Source organism: Ctenopharyngodon idella, chromosome 5 (genome assembly GCF_019924925.1).
Source record: "Ctenopharyngodon idella isolate HZGC_01 chromosome 5, HZGC01, whole genome shotgun sequence".
Classification (NCBI taxonomy): domain Eukaryota; kingdom Metazoa; phylum Chordata; class Actinopteri; order Cypriniformes; family Xenocyprididae; genus Ctenopharyngodon; species Ctenopharyngodon idella.
Window position 1 is genome coordinate 43,409,315 of NC_067224.1, and position 19,746 is coordinate 43,429,060.

General features: G+C 38.3%; 1 protein-coding gene and 1 long non-coding RNA gene across 5 annotated transcripts in view; both read left to right on the top strand.

The window, feature by feature from the left end:
- The window catches only part of LOC127513086 (cytosolic phospholipase A2 gamma-like), a 58,221-nt gene that overhangs the window by 15,824 nt on the left and 22,651 nt on the right, over nt 1–19,746 (top strand). Inside the window, exons 1-4 of one of the 4 annotated variants that reach the window (XM_051894626.1) lie at nt 13,546–14,071; nt 16,196–16,245; nt 18,121–18,146; nt 18,338–18,449. The exons of 1 other annotated variant lie outside the window; for it this stretch is intronic. In XM_051894626.1, coding sequence (XP_051750586.1) covers nt 18,121–18,146; nt 18,338–18,449 — 138 coding nt within the window. In that variant the 5' untranslated portion in view covers nt 13,546–14,071; nt 16,196–16,245. Of the gene's footprint in view, nt 1–13,545; nt 14,072–16,195; nt 16,246–18,120; nt 18,147–18,337; nt 18,450–19,746 lie in introns of those variants that run through there. 2 more of the 4 variants (XM_051894625.1, XM_051894627.1) reach the window with 2 other exon arrangements.
- Nucleotides 10,544–11,938, top strand: LOC127513124 (uncharacterized). Its single transcript, XR_007930332.1, has 2 exons — nt 10,544–10,937; nt 11,495–11,938. It is a non-coding gene; the product is annotated as an uncharacterized LOC127513124 (long non-coding RNA).

Genomic DNA, 19,746 nt, shown 5'->3' on the forward strand with positions numbered 1-19,746 from the left:
CCCAGTTGAGTCTTTCGTTCCATCTACTGTAAGGGTGTACCACGAATCTCCTTCACAATGTGCTCTGTGACAATCTCACTCATTAGAGATATGACTTGGTTCTGGATGTCATGGGACGTATACGTGGCATTACGTGGAATTGTGCTGAATGCTTTTGCGAACTCTTTGTCCTTTTTCAGTGTGTACTCTAATAAGGCTAAGAAGAGACCACCACTTTTCTCTCCCATGGAGTCCACGGCATCTAAACTCCCTCGCAAAGGAAGGTCGTTCACAGCAATGAACTACACTATGTCCACTATCGCTGACACATATACACGATTTCTTCCTAGTTGCTCAGTATTGACAAGAGTGGAAATTTCTTTACCCACTGTGCGGCGAGTTATTTTGGTCTTCCACAAAATCATGCATTTTAAATGCTCCTTAGAAGTTTCATGCTTCCCAAATCCTTTAGTGCTGTCATTTGTGTGTTTCCAGTTTGAATAGCCGGTATGAGTGAAAGCTCGGTCGGAATTTGCATTTGATCCCATGCTGAATTTTCTACATGCATAGCAGAAGGCTGCATCTGATTTACAGGAGTACTCAAGCCAGTCTCTGTTCTTATACCAGGCACTACAGAAAGCCCGCTTTCTCCCGTTAAAATCACAGGTTGGATATTTCTCAAGACGAACCTGACTTGGCTCCTCATCCCCAAGGTCATCAGGGGCTATCGGCTAGGGTAAAACAGGTGCGAGTGACGCTGACATCATGCCGCTGCTGCTTCGGACAGGCACGGGCTCTTCACCTACTTTAGCGGTTGGTTTGACGGCCTGTGCAGGGAGAGGCTGCTGGGCAAGTTGGTCGGTCGGGTCACTACCATGCTTAATTTTCTCAGCAGTACGGCCACGGCCAGCAAGCCATTTCCGAATATCCATTGCCAGTGTTTAATGGTCATTAAAAGTACGCACTCAGTCTCACTAATATATACCAGAAAAATAAAAACAGCCGCTAATAGCGCGAACAAATTATTATTTTTTTTTAAATACTTGCGAGAACAAAAGAGTGAGAAACAAGAATTCATTTATTTTTGTTTTTATTTACTTTTGTCCAGTCCAAAGTAAATAGCGCGAAACAATATTTCTTTAATTTATATATATATTTATTAATTATTCATATTTATTTGTTCATTTATTTTTTAAGTTGGCTGGTCACAAGGTTTTCATAGTTTTCAGTCACGTGACTTATGCGAGACCTACAGTGTTATTTTAATTTTTGATGTAGTTTTAGCCTATTAATATTTTTAATTGGCTTTTATTTTTATATTTTTAGTTTCCGTGATAATTGTAGTTTACTTTCTTTTCTTTTTATTTTTTTTTTTTATTCTTGTTTTAGCAATTTCGTTATGTGCTTTTGTCATTTTATTAGTTTTTTTTTTTTTTTTAATTTTGTGTTTTTCAACAAATACTATAGGCCTATTTTATTTTATTTACTTAAATGTTAAAACTTAAATGTTTTAAGTTTTAGTTAATAATAACCCTGTTCCCACGAATTTTCACGAATTAGGTAGGCTAATGCCGGTCCGGGACTCCATTAGGCCAGGAGTCTCACACTTAGAAAGGCCCCCCCATAAATCCACAGCAAAAAACAAAAAACACAACAACAACAACAAAATATTATTGCAAACACAATTTACAATACTTTTCAGAATAATGAAACAAATGGGAAAGTCAATACATTTTGTGCATTTCTAACTGTTAATAGAACATCATTTTATGAAACAGTTATATCGATGTGTAAAACTGAATTTAGTTCTCCAAAACTGGGGGGGCAACGCCCCCCTTTGCCCCACCATGGCGCCGGGCCTGAGCCTTCCGTCTCCAGGTCACAATTACCAAACTGGTTCCGTGTGTGTATCACACCAATGTACATATTTTACAACAGAAAATTAAAGTTATTAATTATGAAGGCTATATTCAATATAAACTGTAGTATTATTTTTCTTCAAAACTATCTAAAAAAAGTTTAATGCCAGTAGGAATAAAATGTAATGCTTTTTAAGGCCTTAATTTTCACAAAATCCATTTAAAGACTTTTAATGCTACGCGGATACCCTGTGTGTGTGTGTATATATATATATTTCACAAGGGTCAAGAAATGTAATAATATCCGAATAGAAATTTATGACAAACTAAACAGGCTTAAATAATATAGAGTACATTAAAAAAATACAGGAATACGTAGAGGATCAAGCACCGGATATATCAATAAACATCATGAGTTTCAATCACAAATTATGGAAGCTGCTCAGGTGTAATAGGATACAAGTTAAACAAGAGGGCACCAGAGCTCAATCTTTACTGCTTGGACACTATAGAAGTGAGAAACTGTAGAATGGTAGTATTTAATTATTTTTTTTACTATATAATCAAAAAATTTTAAAAATATAATAAAATTAAAACATTTTAAAAATAAATATTACATAAAAGGATCAAATGGAAAGGATAGGTCCAATTAAAGCAGAATATTAAAATGTAAATATATTTGTATTAAAATGTATGTTACCAATTCATTTTTAGTGTTTTGTGCCAACATTTGTGCCATGAATACTGATACTTATTAATTTATTTATTAATCTAATGCCGAAACATGGCATTTATTATAGACCTTTCAGTTTACAATTCAGTTTAGTATGTGTTCAAGTGACATGATAAGCTTTCTCCTGTGACAGGAGAATTCACTGAACTGAATGTAGCTTGTTTATTGAAGATGCAGGACAACCAGCTAGTAATGCATTACAGTAATCTAGTCTAGACGTCATTAATGCATGAACTAACTTTTCTGTATCAGAAACAGATAACATGTTCCGTAGCTTAGCAATGTTTCTGAGGTGGAAGAAGGCTGTTTTTGTAACATATGAGATATGATTTTCAAAGGACAAGTTGCTAATATAACACCTAGGTCACCTAAGTAACAGTACATCCTTCTAAATGCAAATTGTACAGGTTTTTGGTCCAATAAGTAATACCTCAGTCTTGTCTGAATTTAATAGAAGAAAATTACTAGTCATCCAATATTTTATATCTTTAACATACTCTGTCAACTTGCATAATTTAGAGATTTCATCTGGTCGCGATGAAATATATAACTGAGTATCATCTGCATAACAGTGGAAACTAATTCCATGTTTTCTTATAATATTACCAAGTGGCAGCATATATATTGAAAACAACAGAGGCCCAACACAAAGCCTTGTGGCACTCCATAATTTACTAACGTTATCTTAGATTTTTTCAAAATGGTGATGGTCTGATAGGTACAATCTAAACCACCTTAATGCCTGTCCCTGAATACCAGTGTAAGTTTGTAGTCGTAAGAGTATTTTAGTTTCTTAATGAGAGGCTTAATAACTGCCAGCTTACAGTTGACATAGAGATAGAGACGAGTTAATAATATTGAGAAGAGGCTCTTCTGTAACAGGTAACAACTCTTTCAGTAGTTTATTTAGTACTGGATCTAATAAACATGTTGTTGGTTTAGATGCAATGATAAGTTTATTTAGCTCTTCCTGTCCTATAGTTGTAAAGCACTGCAACTGTTCCTGAGGGGCGATAATTGAGGCTGAATCATAAAACGCTGTCAAAGGTTGTACATTTACAATTGTAATTTGATCACTTAGAAAACAAAACTCAGTGTTCTGAGAAACAAATACATTTTTCACCCTTTCTTTTCTGTTTATTTTGTAAATATATAGTGAATATGCATACAAGTCACCTCTTCTTCTATAGCACTTTATACAATACAGATTGTTTCAAAGCAGCTTCACAATAGTAACATGTTCAAATTCTCCTGTAAAGCAGCTCTAACAAGCCAACAGTGTCATCATTCAGCTCAAGTCAGTTCAGTGTTGATTCAGTTCAGTTCAATAACTGTAAAATTCATCAATTCTGCAACAATTGTGCATACATAATGTATATACTGTGTTTCCCTTTCGTGGGAGCTATCGACGCTACGTTGAATGACTTGATGGGAACCCTCTGCGTGATTGCGTCGTGAAGCACTTCTGTATCTAACCAATGATGAGACGAGACGTCAGAGGCGGGTGACGTCACGGACCAGGAAACTATAAAGCACACCCAGAACAAAGAACGCTAGCTTCTGTTGTCTTCAGCAAGTGCTCTCTGTATCTTGTGTGTCTTATTTAGTGCTGTCTGTCCCGTTTTCTCACACAGTGATCTCTTCGTCTGAGGACAAGAGTTTCAAAAAAACACTCACAAGACACGATATATATATATATATATATATATATATATATATATATATATATATATATATATATATATATATAAAATGGCGGAGAAAACCAGCAAGCAGCAGTTCATTAAGTGTGTGCTTCCCTGCACGCGATTCATCTCGGGTGTGGACACACACAAGATGTGTGTTGTTTGCCTGGGAGTTGAGCATGCACAGGCAGCTCTCGAGGGGGCTGTCTGTGTACACTGCGAGCGGCTCACTCTCAGAGTGTTAAGATCACGCCGGGCGCTCTTTGAGGAGGGTGCCGCGGCGAGTGTTCCCCGCGGATCAGGTCCTGCTGCTGCTGAGGCACAGCGGAAGTTGCATTCGTGGGGATCACAAATGGATTTGGCAGAGGGGGGAGAGACGGGCCCAGCCTTATCGCTCCCCTTACCTGCCAGACCCAGTGTCTCTCCTTTGGTGGTGGAAGCACGCGCTGCGGTTTCTTCCCCCCGGAGGGAGACACCGACGCTCAACATATCTTCCTCCGAGGAGGTTGACGTGGTGAGCGTCGAGACTGGAGATGAGGACCCGCCATCCTCGTCTCCAGCTTATGAGGAGCTGCTGGAGGTGGTGACCAGGGCAGTCGATAAGCAAAAAATAGACTGGCCCGCAGAGAGAAGCGAGACGAAATCAAAAAGCAAGCTTGATGAGCGCTTTCTCCCCGCACGGTCACTACCCCAGCATCGGGGTCTGCCATTCTTTCCTGACCTCCACACCGAGGTGTCGAGGTCGTGGAATAGACCAGTTCAGTATCGTGTGTTCAGCCCTCAAACATCAACATATAGTAACATCGTGGGGCTGAAACACCACGGCTATGGGGCGATGCCTCGGGTCAAAGAGACGCTTGCGAGCTATCTCTCGCCCGAGTCTGCATCGTCCCTCAAGACCCCGACATTGCCCACTAAGCTTTTAAAAACAACATCGGGCTTGGTGGGCAAGGCTTATTCGGCAGCAGGTCAGGCTGCAGCTTGCCTCCACACTATGTCTATTTTGCAAGCTTACCAGGCTGACCTGCTGGGGGAGATAGATGAAAGCAGGGAAGCGACATTTGAGTCTATACAGGAGCTTAGAAGGGCGACAGATCTAGCTCTCCGGGCCACCAAGGAGACGGCCAAATCAATCGGCTGCTCTATGGCAGCCTTGGTGGCCACGGAGAGACACCTGTGGCTCAATTTGTCGGACATGAAAGAGAGCGATAAGAACATCCTCATGGATGCGCCGCTGTCTCCTGCGGGCCTATTCGGCGACGCAGTGTCATCTGTCGTCGATAGGTTCCAGGAGACGCGTAAACAATCAGCGGCCTTCCAGAGATTCCTTCCCCGCCGCGTTCATCCCCCTGGGGCTGCTGAGCGGGAGCAGCCTCAGCCGATAGCCGGCTCCTCAGCTCATAGAGCGCAGCAGAAGGCCAGCGTGGCCACCCGTGCTCCCCCGCAGAGAGCTTGGGGACCGGGGCGGTCAGCACAGGCGAAGCCTTCCGGGGGTAGGGCGGATCTGAGGACCGTCAAAGAAAAAGTCCTGACGCCAGCTGTCTGGGACTCACGAGGGCAGCCCCCCCCCGGAGGGGTTCGGGTATTAAAAAATCTGGTACCCGTTCCCCTTCGGCGCCCTCAGGGGGCCGTTCTGCCAACCCTGCCACCCAGTGTGCGTGAGGGCGCAGCGGTCTCCACCGATCCTCCGAGGAGGGTCGGTCATCACTTGATTCGTTTGTCTGCCGGTGCGCCGCGTCAGACCAACGAGCCAAGTGCTCAGAAAACATCAGAGTCCAGTCTCGAGAGACTGGTTCCCTTAGTAGAATTTATGGAAGAATGGAAACGTCTCCCGAACATTTCGAAATGGGTGCTGCTCATCGTAAAACAGGGTTACAAAATACAGTTCGGCTCTCGGCCGCCCAGGTTCAACGGGGTTCTTCCCACAGTCTCTGATTATGGAAGTCTCTGATTATGGAACAAGAAGTTATGACACTCTTGCAAAAAGGAGCTATAGAAAGGGTTCCTCCTCCCAGCAAGCTGTCAGGTTTTTACAGCCGCTACTTCATTGTTCCAAAGAAGGATGGAGGGTTACATCCGATCATAGATTTACGTGTGCTAAATCGATCTGTACGAAAGTTAAAGTTCAAAATGCTTACACTCAAACAGATTATCCCACAGATCAGGTCCGAGGACTGGTTTGTGGCGATAGACCTGAAAGACGCATACTTTCACGTATCCATCCATCCTCATCACAGGAAGTTCCTCAGGTTTGCTTTGGGGGGCGAAGCTTACCAATACAAGTTTCTTCCCTTCGGCCTATCTTTATCACCCCGCACGTTCACGAAGTGCGTGGATGCAGCTCTGGCTCCGTTGAGACTCCAGGGCATCCGCGTACTGAACTATATCGACGACTGGTTGATACTAGCTCAAACAGAACAATTGGCAGTTCAACATCGAGATGTTGTTCTGTCGCACGTGAAGAAGCTTGGGCTGAGGCTCAATGCCAAGAAAAGTGTGCTGGTTCCGAGTCAAATTACCAACTACTTAGGGGTAGTTTGGGACTCCACCACGATGCAGGCATATCTATCCCCTGCTCGTGTGAGTTCCATTCTCGGGGCCGTGAAAGGGGTGAAGTTTGGCCAGTCACTCACTGTAAAACAGTTTCAGAGACCGTTGGGTCTTATGGCAGCTGCGTCCAACGTGGTAACTTTTGGCCTTCTGCACATGAGACCCTTACAGTGGTGGCTCAGGACCAAGGGGTTTTCTCCAAGGGGAAATCCTTTTCGCATGATCAAAGTCATGCGGCGATGCCTTCATGCTCTGGTCATGTGGAAAAAGCCTTGGTTCCTGTCCCAGGGACCTGTGCTGGGGACTTCTCGTCGTCGTGTAATGCTTATGACGGATGCTTCCCTCGCGGGCTGGGGGGCAATCATGAGTGGTCGCTCGGCTCAGGGTTTATGGGAGGACCATCAGCTTTCCTGGCACATAAATCGGCTGGAGATGATGGCGGTATTTCTTGCATTGAAACACTTCCTCCCAGACCTGAGGGACCATCACGTGTTGGTCCGCACGGACAACATGACGGTGGTCTCATATATCAACCATCAGGGGGGTCTGCGGTCTCGCAGACTTTGCAACTTGGCCCGTCGGATCCTCCTGTGGGCCCAGGGAAAGTTCCTTTCATTGAAAGCAGCTTATATTCCAGGGCATCAAAATGTGGGAGCGGACGCCCTGTCAAGGCAGGGGCCGAGGCCCGGGGAGTGGAGACTCCACACCGAGGAAAAAATTCGGTCAAGCGGAAGTCGACCTATTTGCTTCGGGAGAGTCAACCCAGTGTCCACTGTGGTACTCCCTAACATACCCAGCACCTCTGGGGCTGGACGCTATGCTACAGATGTAACAAGCAGAGTGTACGCATGTTGTGCACCTGCCTGTAGGCGTATATTACTAACGCGGCCTTTAAATAACAAAAAAAAAAAAAATTGCTGCACCATTGACTTTAGACCAGGTTTTTGTTGGTCAAATGTGTGCAGGCAGATTTTCTCACAAATGCAGTTGAGCAACTTCCTCTTCCAAAACAGCAGATGGTGCTATGCAAGGGGATCAATTTAGCGCTAGAGAGCAAACGTAAATCCTGGCAGCGGCAGGCCGCAGCGCCACTTCCTGCCAGCGCCAATACACTGTTCTCAGTGGCGTGCGGCAGTGTTTTTAAAATAACAAGGCAAACACATGTGTATTATTATTATTTTTAGAAATTTTTTTATGTATCACTTTTTTAAAAAAAAAATTCATGTCCCTGTTACACTTAATGTTGTCACATATTCCTGGTAAAATAAACATTACATAAAAAAGGCTAAATACAATATTTTGTATTTTTACACTGTTATATTCTGATTCCATTTATTAAAACCAATAAATCTCATCAAGTTAGTGTTTTTACGTATTTTTACATTTATTCCAAAATAATAACAAAAGGCAGTAACAATACAAACAATATATTTTATTTGTTAACTGATGTTCAGCTGTTCTTTTTAACTTTACCAGCAGGTGTCGCTGTTGGACAGAGTTACTATATAAAAACTAGTGACTTTTACAATTTTTAACGTCACATTTTGTAATACACAAAAATAACAACAATGCAAGTATCGATCATTTTTCTCATCCAGTGTTTTCTCTAAAGAGACTGCCTCCCTTGCCTTGACTGATGGCAGGCAACGACTGATGGCAGAAGCCATGCAACACACAAACATCAGAAATTCATTAATCTTAAAGGGGGGGTGTAATGCTATTTCATGCATTCTGACTTATTTACACTGGTAAAGAGTTGCATTCTCAAATTACAGTATTTTACTTTTTCTTAAATATGACATCCTTGATGACGTATGCAGCCTTCAAATGCGACCTGCGGAGGGCGCAGCCTCCGAAATGAGACGCAGCTCGTGTCACCAAAGGAGTGTGTTTTTGGTTGTGAGGGAAAGATTACCTTTTTCAGCTTCCCAAAGAACCCAGCGTTGAGGGAACAGAGGATGAAGTTTGTTGTTCCGAGGCAGCAGCGGAGTTGTGCACGTATGTTTGTTTGTTCCCGGGATTTTGGTGATGCCAAATATGCATTGTTACTCTATATGTACTCAAGATTAACATGAGATTGGCAGAAACTGTGTGAGATCTGAAATCCCCCCCCCCCCCCCATTACATTCATGTAATGCACGTAAATAAATAAAGTGGTGAATGGAAATTTGGCAAGTATAGGAGGAGTTTGGAAGTTTAGAAAATTTTTGTAATAGCTACAAAAATGAAAATGGGCAAATGTGAGATCACATTAAAGAAATAAATAAATAATGTTTGTGTGTTTGCGTGCGTGTGCGTATATGCCTATCGGCTGCTGAGAACTCCTTTTGTGTGTGTATGTTCTTTTATGGGAAAATGCTTATGCAATTTAGCTTATTGGGTTAATATTCTGGTCACATCTGCTTGCTGGTATGTAATATGCATCACCAAATCTTTTGTTTAAAAAAAAAAAAAATACTCCACCAGATGCCACCGGAAGTGGCGCTGCGACCTGCCGCTGCCAGGATTTGCACTTGCTCTCAAGCGCTAAATTGATCCCCTTGCATAGCGCCATCTGCTGTTTTGGAAGAGGAAGTTGTTCAACAACATTTGTGAGAAAATCGAGCCGAGAGATCTCATAAAAAGGCAAGTGTCTCACAATCGTAACACCCCGGTATGCATTTATATGCTGTAGGTTTGGTATTTGTTCACAGGTTATATGCAATTTGTAGGATGGTTTGTATTTTTTTGTGAAATATTTATTTATATTTGTAAAACAATACATTTGTTACTGCATTCTCGCTCAAACAGGCCTTTGTATTTGCACATTGCTTTCTGTCTGTTTGCGAGTCGAGTTTTCCCTTTGCAAAGCAGATTAAGTTTGTTTGCAAAATGCTGGATTTGTTTGTTTAATTATGGCACAAAATTCACTCCATAGACAACCCTTAGATAGGGTGGGTCTTGACCCCCCACGACTTCCACATATGATTTGATGGTTTGTATGTAGAGGTACTATACAAAAACACCTATTTTAGTCGAGTTAAAGTAGTTTTGTATGAAGTGTTTGCTTTTGCAAGAGATGCATGACGTTTTGTGGTTTTGGGTGTAGAGGTTTTGAGAAATTAAACCATAGTTTCAGAAATTGTGTAAGCAATTTTAAATTTTAACACCCCTTTGTGGCTAAGCAGATATATTTTCCCTAGTGCAGATATTACCCAATTCAATTTCACCTTCAGCTCCTCAGAGTGACAACAGAACAACTGCTGAAATCATACAATATCTAACTAAAAGAAATAGCACATAATAAACGGTAACACAACAGGTTAATTTTTCCAAAATTGTTAAGACATATTTCTTGAAACTTTTACTCATTTTCTAACAACGTTAAACACAAAACCAAATCTTCAAACTATATTCACAAAACCCCTGACTCTACTGGCAAAATCAAACAATCGGCTCAAAACCATTTCACCTAGACTCAAAATCAAACAAAGCTTTCAGATCATACACACAGCCAGTCAATATAGAAACACTACAGATCATTTATTAGACACAACATCAAAAAATGGAGAACACCGAATCCAGAACATCTAGTTAACATCTAGTTAATTATATTGGATACAGTAATAACAATTAGTATTGAATGTCTGTATTTTCAGCACTTGTGTAACCCAGGTAATCAGGTTACCAGTTAAAAGGTTAACAATTACTTAAAAATTAAGTTGAAGAATGCTAAGAAAAAGAAAAAAAGAGGAAAGTTCCAGAAGGAAAACTGTTTCGTCCAATCACAGTCCTCGTTTTAATGACTGATTTTCCTAAGAGCCAATGTTAGCAGCACATTCAGAAGTCCCGCCGGCGCTGCTGCCGCCTTCAGTATGAGCAGAGGGAGAGAGAGAGCGAGTCAGGCAAAGCAGCTGCACGGAACGATCTCCAGAAACTCTCCACATTGAACGATAGATTTAGAGAAAAGTGACCTAAATATAATGAAAGGATTGGATTTCTGAGTGGATGCGATAACTTTGAGAAGCTGTCACCAGAGTGAGAAGAGGGCGAGGCAGAAAATTAGAAATAAAGGCCGATGCAGACCCACGGAGCATCAAAGCACCGCAAATTAACTTCCTTGTTTGAGTAGGATATCAAATTCTTGCTTTGGTGAGTTATATTTCAAATATTAACTTGACATTATGCAAGAAACTATTTGTGTGATATTAGTGTTTATATAGGCCGCTTACGCATAGTGCGCAAACCAGTGCTAATTTACACGTGGGCTAAAGCTAGTCACATGTGAAAATGTTAACGAGTCAATGAAGTGTGACAAACTGTGATGTTTAAGTGTCAATGTGTTCAATAAGTGTTGAGATGTTAAGTTAATATGTTATTTTAAGCGTATACATGATATTTGTTGATGAAAGTGTTTGAATGGAAGATTAATTATTGTTCTGCCTTGTGATTTTACAAGGGTGGGGGTTTTTTTGAGAGATTGTGATCATCTATGAAAGTTTCTCCTGTTCCATCCTGGACATATGAGATGCATTTAAGTGTATATAAATGGTTTAGTTGAGTCTTGAGTCTCAGAAAGCCTAAAAAAAATTATCAAACAGCACCTACATCCCCACAAGTTGTTCGGAAGGGTTTCAAGAAAAATCCTCTGCTTTCATCCAGAAACAATCTCCAGCATATTCAGTTGTCAGTGTAACCCCTCTACCCAGGTCCTACTTGCCCCACTCTGCGCGGGCCTCGAACCTGCGTCTCCGGCGTGGGATTCGGACGCCCTAACAAGGAGGCTAAAGGCTGCAACCTCTAGCATCAGTCACTAGAGCATCTCTTGAGATCAGAGGAGTGAGGTTTACTACTAGGATCTGCACTCTCCATTCCTCAACCCTATAGAAGAGTTTTTCTCGGCATGGCGGTGGAAGGGATATGATCTCCGTCTCCAGGCTGAGGTACCCCTCATCCAAGCCATGGAGGAGGCCTGTGACCAGATGGAGGTAGCAGCAATGCAAGGATGGATTCGTCATTCAAGATGTTGCTTTCCAAGGTGTCTTGCTAATGACAACATTGCCTGCGATGTTGATGAAATTCTCTGGCCAGATCCAGCTAGGCGAAGAGACAATGTCTAGTTTTTTTTTTTTTTTTTTTTTTTTTACAGTAAACTTACAGTACAATACGTAAAGTGACATTTTGTTACAGTATTATGAATCTCCATGTCAACATTTTGGGCGTGTTGAGAAATAAATGAGTTTCTTCAGTCTGCAACATTGGTCTTGTGTAGTGTTTGGTGAATTTACATTATATTTGTACTTTGTTGATGGTAGCCTACTCTAATCATAGGGAAGTAGAAGTGCTAAAAGTGTTTTAGGTTTAATCACAGCAGAGTGTAACTCGTGCAAACAGAGTATAGTAATGTGAAACGTGTGTGTTTCATATGGTAACAAAGTGTGGTTTTTAAACAGAAGTGTATAGTTTTTACAAGAGTGTTTAATTATGCAAAGGATCTGTAGTGTTTTGCTAACTGGGTGTGTGGTTGTGCTAATTGTGTGTAGTGTTTTGAAAATCGTGCTTAAGCAATCCAAAAAAACTGTAATAATATCTTCATGTTATCTTCTGATGTTACAAGCAACTGACACTTGTTGTACAAGGTCTGAAGAGCTAGTTTTATCTTCAGACATTCAGGCTATGTTTGATTTTGCACTGCCATAGAAAGCAAATTAAAAATCACCGGCGTGTGTGAAACGCGCTATACAAATCAATTTGACGCGCCTTATAAAGTCTAATAACAAGCACAAACTGTGTTAAATAGAAATTGACGTGCAAGCAAAAAGATTTCTGTCCTACGGTGTTTTTCTACTTTACCACAGTAAAGAATGCGAATATAATAGGCCTAATTAAAAGCGAACGAAAGGAAGAAACGTTTATAATCCCCTGCATGAGTGGAGATTTGGGAAAAGAAACAGAGTTTCCATGTTCAGTGGAATAACTAATGGAATATTGTTAAATTCTACCAGATCGCGATTCTTAAAACGGAATACAAACCTGACAAAGCTTAAAAGTATGGACTCATGTACCTCTCTCATTCGGCATAAACCAAAATATTTCCATGGCTGCGAAGTCACATTTAATTGCTAACCTATTAGCCTATTTCTTCTGTAAACAAAGCTTTGTGCTTCACTCGTGTCATATTCACGTAAAATACTGGCACAGCCCTATCAGTGGGTACCGAATATACCCGGATACTCGGTACTCCCGGTATTACAGAAATGCTGGTATCGTCACATTTCAGTATCGACTTGGTACCGAAGTACGGGTACTTTTGACAACACTAACCTGAACCCTAAAGAAAATGAGTGGAGTGAACTGAAGAGAAGAAGCACCAACATGGATCTGGGAATCTGAAGGATTCTGTATGGAGAAATGGTCTCTGATCTCTTGTCAGGTGTTCTCCAAACTCATCAGGCATTATAGGTGAAGACTCAGAGCTGTTATCTTGGGAAAAGGAGGTTGCAAAAAGTATTGAATAAAAGGGTAGCAATAATTGTGGCCAACGTGTTTTGGAGAAAAACATTTATTTCACAATGTGTTCTGTACTGTATATGCTTGAATGCTCGAATGATTATGAAATTAAGTAATTGCAATACCTCCTTTGTTTGTTATAAGATAAGATGACTAAGCAACAGTTGTGAAAGTTAGGTTTTTGAGTTTGTTGTTTGTAATCAACCACAAAGGTTAACGGTTAAAGGATGAAGAGAGCATGTTGCAACCTCAAGCGGAGGTGAGCCAGATGAAGATTTCAGTTAAGAAGAGGAAGAGTGCTAGAAGAAGACAACAGCGTAAGCCAAGAGGAAGGACAGAGGCTGATACGCCTAGAACAGGAAAATTTGATTATACAAGGCATTGATCAATCGATGAAGTTGCAATTTCCCAAAAAGTAGTATAAAAGTCTGACGAATAAAAGGCCTCCTCAGATGCTGCCTGCATTAAGCGTAGAAGGACACCTGATACCCTAACAAGGGGCGCTTAACAGCATCAAAAAAAAAGCTACAGCTTTAGTTTTACATCTTTAGTTTAAGCTACATCTCTAGTTATAGAGATTTTTAACTTAAGCTGATTTAAGTTTTATTTTGTTTTATTTTGCATTAACTGCTTTGTATTGTAACCAATAAAAGTATTTTTATTGTTACGATTGCCTTCCGTGAGACTTTACTTATAACTACAAACTGAGCCTCAATAAAGAACAACCACAAGGTAGTCTTCTACGTCATCCCTGAAGGACTTCAGCCTGCCGGCGGGTGAGTACTTTATGGTTTAGGCTAGATTTGGTGAAATAGTAAAATCCCAATAAAAATACAGACCTGAGCCAAAATTTATGCAGTTGGCATTAACACAGACAAAATGATAAAAAAATACATTAATTAAAAAAAATGAAAAAGACAAAAATGTCCATAAGGACACACAAGGGATAAGCTAAAAATTCTGGTAACACTTTCTATGAATACCATGCTTATAATGAATTATAGCTCCATTTATACTTATTTATAAGCAAGTATTACTATTTTATAAACATTAATAAAGACTTATTAAGACCTATACCACATTATAAAAACAGTTATAGTTACATTTATATTACTTTTATAATTACTTATAAGTCATGCATTTTCCTTTTCAATGCATGTTCATAATTCATTATGCACTGATTTATAAGTATTAATTAGTCCGTCATATGGTTCCATGAATGTATTTATAAAGATGCAGCTTGCATTGCTATAATGTTATATTATAGTTACAATGACTTTTTATTCAGATTTATTTCTGCCAAATTAGTGAATATATTGTTATTAATAGCAGTGTTGTGTTCTTATAAATACTCATTGTGAGTAATAATAGTTACTAATCTCTATAAATGCATCATTGTTGGCTTTAAGTAAAGTGAAAACATAAATCAAATGTTAAGAAATCTCGAATATGTGCTCATTTTAAATTTTAAGTTGCTTACTTGTAAATGTAACTAATAAACAACAATTCCTGTAATAAAAAAAAACTGCATACATTTTGGCTCAGGTGTGTTTTACTACTTCACCCCAATTTCCTTTAGTAAATCAATTTTACACTAGTAACAAAGTAGTTACACTCAGGACCTTAAGGACAAAAATGTCCCCATTGAAACCCATGCAACTTCTAATCCCAGGGCCATTTAACTAGTTAAAATTATTGGGGTGAAGTAGTAAAACACACCTGAGCCAAAATTTATGCAGTTGGCATTAACACAGGCAAAATGACAAAAAAAAATAAATAAATACATTTTAAAAAAATGAAAAAGACAAAAATGTCCATAAGGACGCACAAGGGTTAAGCTAAAAATTCTTTGTGTAAATGGTCAAGGCCTATTAATTTTTCTTGTGTCTACAATATGGACAGCGATCACAGTGTTTGACTTCTATAAGACAATTTTTAATTAATCCATCAATGCTAAAAATCAGATTCAAAGGAGATGAACCTGTGAACTGTAACACATCTCTATTTCTGATAATCCCAGACTGCTATTACAGTGATTTTATCTCTCACATCAGCAATGCATTTTTTAGTAGCTGTGTCAGTTATTTTTTATTTCCGTTTGAAGCTCCTGAAATGGAGGATGAAGATATTTACCTACAATTAGTGAAAATGAATCACATTGAAAGTGTTTTGTGTTTAAAAGAGGACGTCTTTGACAGCTGTGCCCTCCTAAAACCAGCCAGACCAGATCAAACTGCTTAACATGACCTAATGTTCTAAAACAACATTCAGCTAAAACAAATTTCTCATGTCAAAAACACTAGGTCTATCTACTGCTAAGACAATGGCATCGAAGACAATATTTTTGCATTACACTCTTAAAAATAAAGGTTCCAAAAGGCTGTTTTTTGCAGCGATACCACAGAAGAACTCGTAACGTACAATTAAGCGTGTGTGTTCATATTCTAGGCACATCTGCTTGCCTGTATATATGGATCATTATACTGAATTACATCTATGAATTACTTTCTAGAATATCCCTAAATGATAATATTAATGTTTGTTAAAGAAACAAACATAAATGAAATATCACACAACATTATTAATTTAACATGTGCAAGCATCCATATCCCTGGTAATGTGTCTGAAGTCTTTTGCCTTTTCTTAGTAAAAAGAGCCTTATATAAACATGTTCAATAAGATCAACCTGTTGCCTGCCACAAAAACTAAAAAAAAAAACTAAAAAAAAAAAAAAGGTGAGGTGCATGAGGAGAGTTTGCATAATTAATTACAAGGAAATATTCCTGGTCCCTGTGAATGATTGTATAATTTCATTCACAACCCCCACCCTCATGATTATGTCTGAACTTGAAGTGTGGTTTCAGAGCTATATAAAGAGTATCTTCTGTCCGTATGTCAAGGTAACAGCTGCTGTGGTGTTGTTGGTGAAGACTCAGGATTTACAGGAATAGTAAGTATATATTTTTAAGCTTAAAGTAAATAATGTCGTTTCAGCAATAGCAATGCAGTTAAAAGGTTTCATGGCATTATATATTATATTTTCTGTAATTAACTTTAAAACCAATTTAAACATGGTCAACAGCAGTGGCCTGCACACTATGAAAAGTGCATAAATAAACAACCATGGTGAAAAATGATTTGCGGGATTCATATTTCAATGACAAAGTTTTCAATTTTCTACACATCAAAATCTGTGTAATGTTCTTTAAATATACTATAAATAATTGTATGTTTGGAACAAACTTTAAGTCAGTTTAATTTAAGTTAAAAGGACTTATACAGTTAAAAAAAAAAAACTTTTTTACAGTGCTGCTATTTTGATCCTTACATTTTATTTATCTGACTCTATTAGAATAAAAACTATAAGGATGTAAATTTGCATGACATCTGAAACAATCAGCTGTATTATAGACAGTATATACACTACCCTCCAAAAGTTTTGGACAATATCAGCATAAATCCTTATCATTTTTTGGTGCAAATACATTAAAGTAACTTGACTTTTCATTTTTTATTACATAATAATGGCAATATATACATGTCAAAGTCAGACATGCCCCTTTGCCAGCTGTGATGCCTGGTTACTGGTTTAAACTTGGCCCAGGTTTGTAAAAGATTTTTGGGTCAGCACACCTTAATAGCTTCAACAATTGATTGGCAATTAAGTTTAGAATACAATGAACCAATTAGAACCCAGTTTAGGTCAGATAGCTGCTAATGGTGGATATTTTGATGAATTGAAAATTTAAGTTTTTTCTATGTATAAGCTGTTTATGCAATAAAATATATTTTTGTAGTTTGTGTTGTCCCTTATCAGTGCAAAATTATCACAAATTAAAAAGGATTCCTGCCAATATTGTCCAAAACCCCACTTTTCTAGGGCGTTTCTAAACTTTTGGAGGGCAGTGTATATGAAGAGTTTGGTTCCAAAACGCGATAAACACCATTTAAAAAAAAAATCAGTATTGTATCTGGTCGGTAAGTCAATTTTATAATTTTACTTAAAATGCGATATCCGCCGTGTTATTCTGTCATATTTTCTCCCTTCTTTCCAAACCGCGAAAAACGCCAATCTCCCTTCTCTGCAGAACGCGATATATCTGCTCGGCCAATCACAGCGCACCATTCCACGCACTGTAAACAGTAATGGCGGCGCTCTGAAAACACCCGGCTTCCTAGTTTTCCTTATCTACTTTGTACTTTGTGATCAACAAAGGCAGAAAAATGAATAATTTTGACGACATTGATGAACATGTGGTGGTTTCTGCAGTGAGTAAGAAACATAAGCCATCGAAATCTAATCATTTACGTGAGGAGATTAAGAAGATGAGGCACTCAGGAGGAGGAAAAATGCCGGTGGCTGTTGCTTGTTCCACGACAGCATCAAACTTCTGTCACAGTCCCCAAAACTGAACAGTTTTTAAAAGCCGTTTGACCAAGAATGATTAATTCTCGAATCTGGCATTGCTAGTTTTGATTCTAAACATCTGATAGAGAAAAAAAAAAAAAAAAAAAACGTGTCATGGATTTATTGCATTTTGGGGGAAAAATAATCAGTTTTTATAATAAATCTTTGAAAATCAAAATCTGGATTTTAATTTTTAATGTTATTATAACCTAAAGATGCTATGTGAAAGTTTAAAACAGAAAATAGTGGTTTTCATCTTGCCACTTTCTTGGTAAAGAAAACACATTTTTACTCAAATTAATCAAAATGGATTTATAGCATTTTGGAATCAAACTCTTCATATATATATATATATATATATATATATAATCTCAAATAACAGAAACTGACTTGCATGTGGACTCTATTGTTTTATAGATGAGCGCATCCAAACCCCAGAAAAGGTATGTAATCCTGCTCAGATTCATGGAAGCATTAAAATAAGTTTTGTACTACATTACTTACACAATTAAAGTCTAACTATGATAATAACTGTTCAACATAAACTGCAGACTTAATTGCATTGAAATCTAGAATATTCAATATCTAAATATCAAATAAGTTACATTCAGGACTGTTCTGTCTGTCGCTGCAGCGGTAAGGTGCGAATCGAACCCTCTCTGAATAAGGAGGAGGAGGAGTTTGTAGACGGAAGGAGAAAATCTGTTCTAGAAAGCCTGAAGAAGCTTCAGATACAGTGCAGTCAGGTAAAGCTTCTTATTTTATACTTCATATATCTGAGATGACCTGTGAATGGTGCTGTGGCCGATGAACATCACATGTCACAACAATTTCACTCTTTTGAACTATGCCATTCATAGCAGCAACTGTTGAAACAATGCTAAGTCAGCACTGATGCGTCAATGTTAATAGCATTGATTAAACGGTACAAGGTGATGTTAGTTCATCGTCACTTTCACACATGCAGATAACAATGAAACGTATGAAGTTTTTAACTACACTTCAACGTTATCTCAACAAATTCCTGACCATTACATAATTTCTATTTATATTATTTATAGTAAAACACCGTAAAGTATGGTGAAAACCACTTTAATTTTTATGGATTCCGTTTTTTTCAGTTTTATTTTTTTTTAGACTATTTTAATGGTTGAATTGAATTTTAGTAATCAAAAAGCATGTCTAACTAATTGAAATAATGAAACTTATCCAATTTACCAACAATTTATTAAAAGTTTAACAAAAAAATACATTTTTTAGGGCCCTATGATATAGGTTTTATTCTTTCCCCTCAAATTCTGTTTTATTTTTAATAATAATAAAATTAATATTTTAATTTTCTAGATTCCATTTTAATGGTTTAAATACATTTTAATAATCAAAAAGCATGTCTAATTAATTGAATTCTTAAAAACAACAAAATGTATTAATTAAAAAAAGTATTTTTATGAAATGTTTTGTTTTTTCAGAAATTCTGTTCCGTATTTTAACTTTTCTAGCAATCAAATGAACGCATACCATTTAATTTATCGTTTAACCCTTTGGGGTCTGAGGATTTTTTGGGGCCCTGGAGAAGTTTGGACATGCCCTGACATTTCTTTATTTTGCAAAAAGCACAACATTTTGTTTTTACTCTGAGTGTACACAAATAAAAGAAGACATTTCACAGATTAGAATGGTATATAACTCTTAATTGATATGTCCAAAATTGATAGAGTATTTTTAGTCTGTTTCACACTGGTAAGAAAAAACCGAGGTGGTATAGCCGGCGATACCGCCGACTCCAGAGTGTTAATCATGAAATTAAACTTTTTTTGTCAAACAATGTGCTGCACAACAGAGCTTTACTGTTAAAATTAAAACATGGAAGAAAAACTGAGATTATTCCTTAAAAAGATTTCATTTAATTTATCTAAATTCTACTGTTCAACACTAACACAAGTTAAATCGAACTTTTATTTTGACCGGTTGCTGAAATTGCGCATGTGTGTGTGTGAGGTAAATGAAACCGCGCTTCCACATCATTCATTTCAGAGGCACACA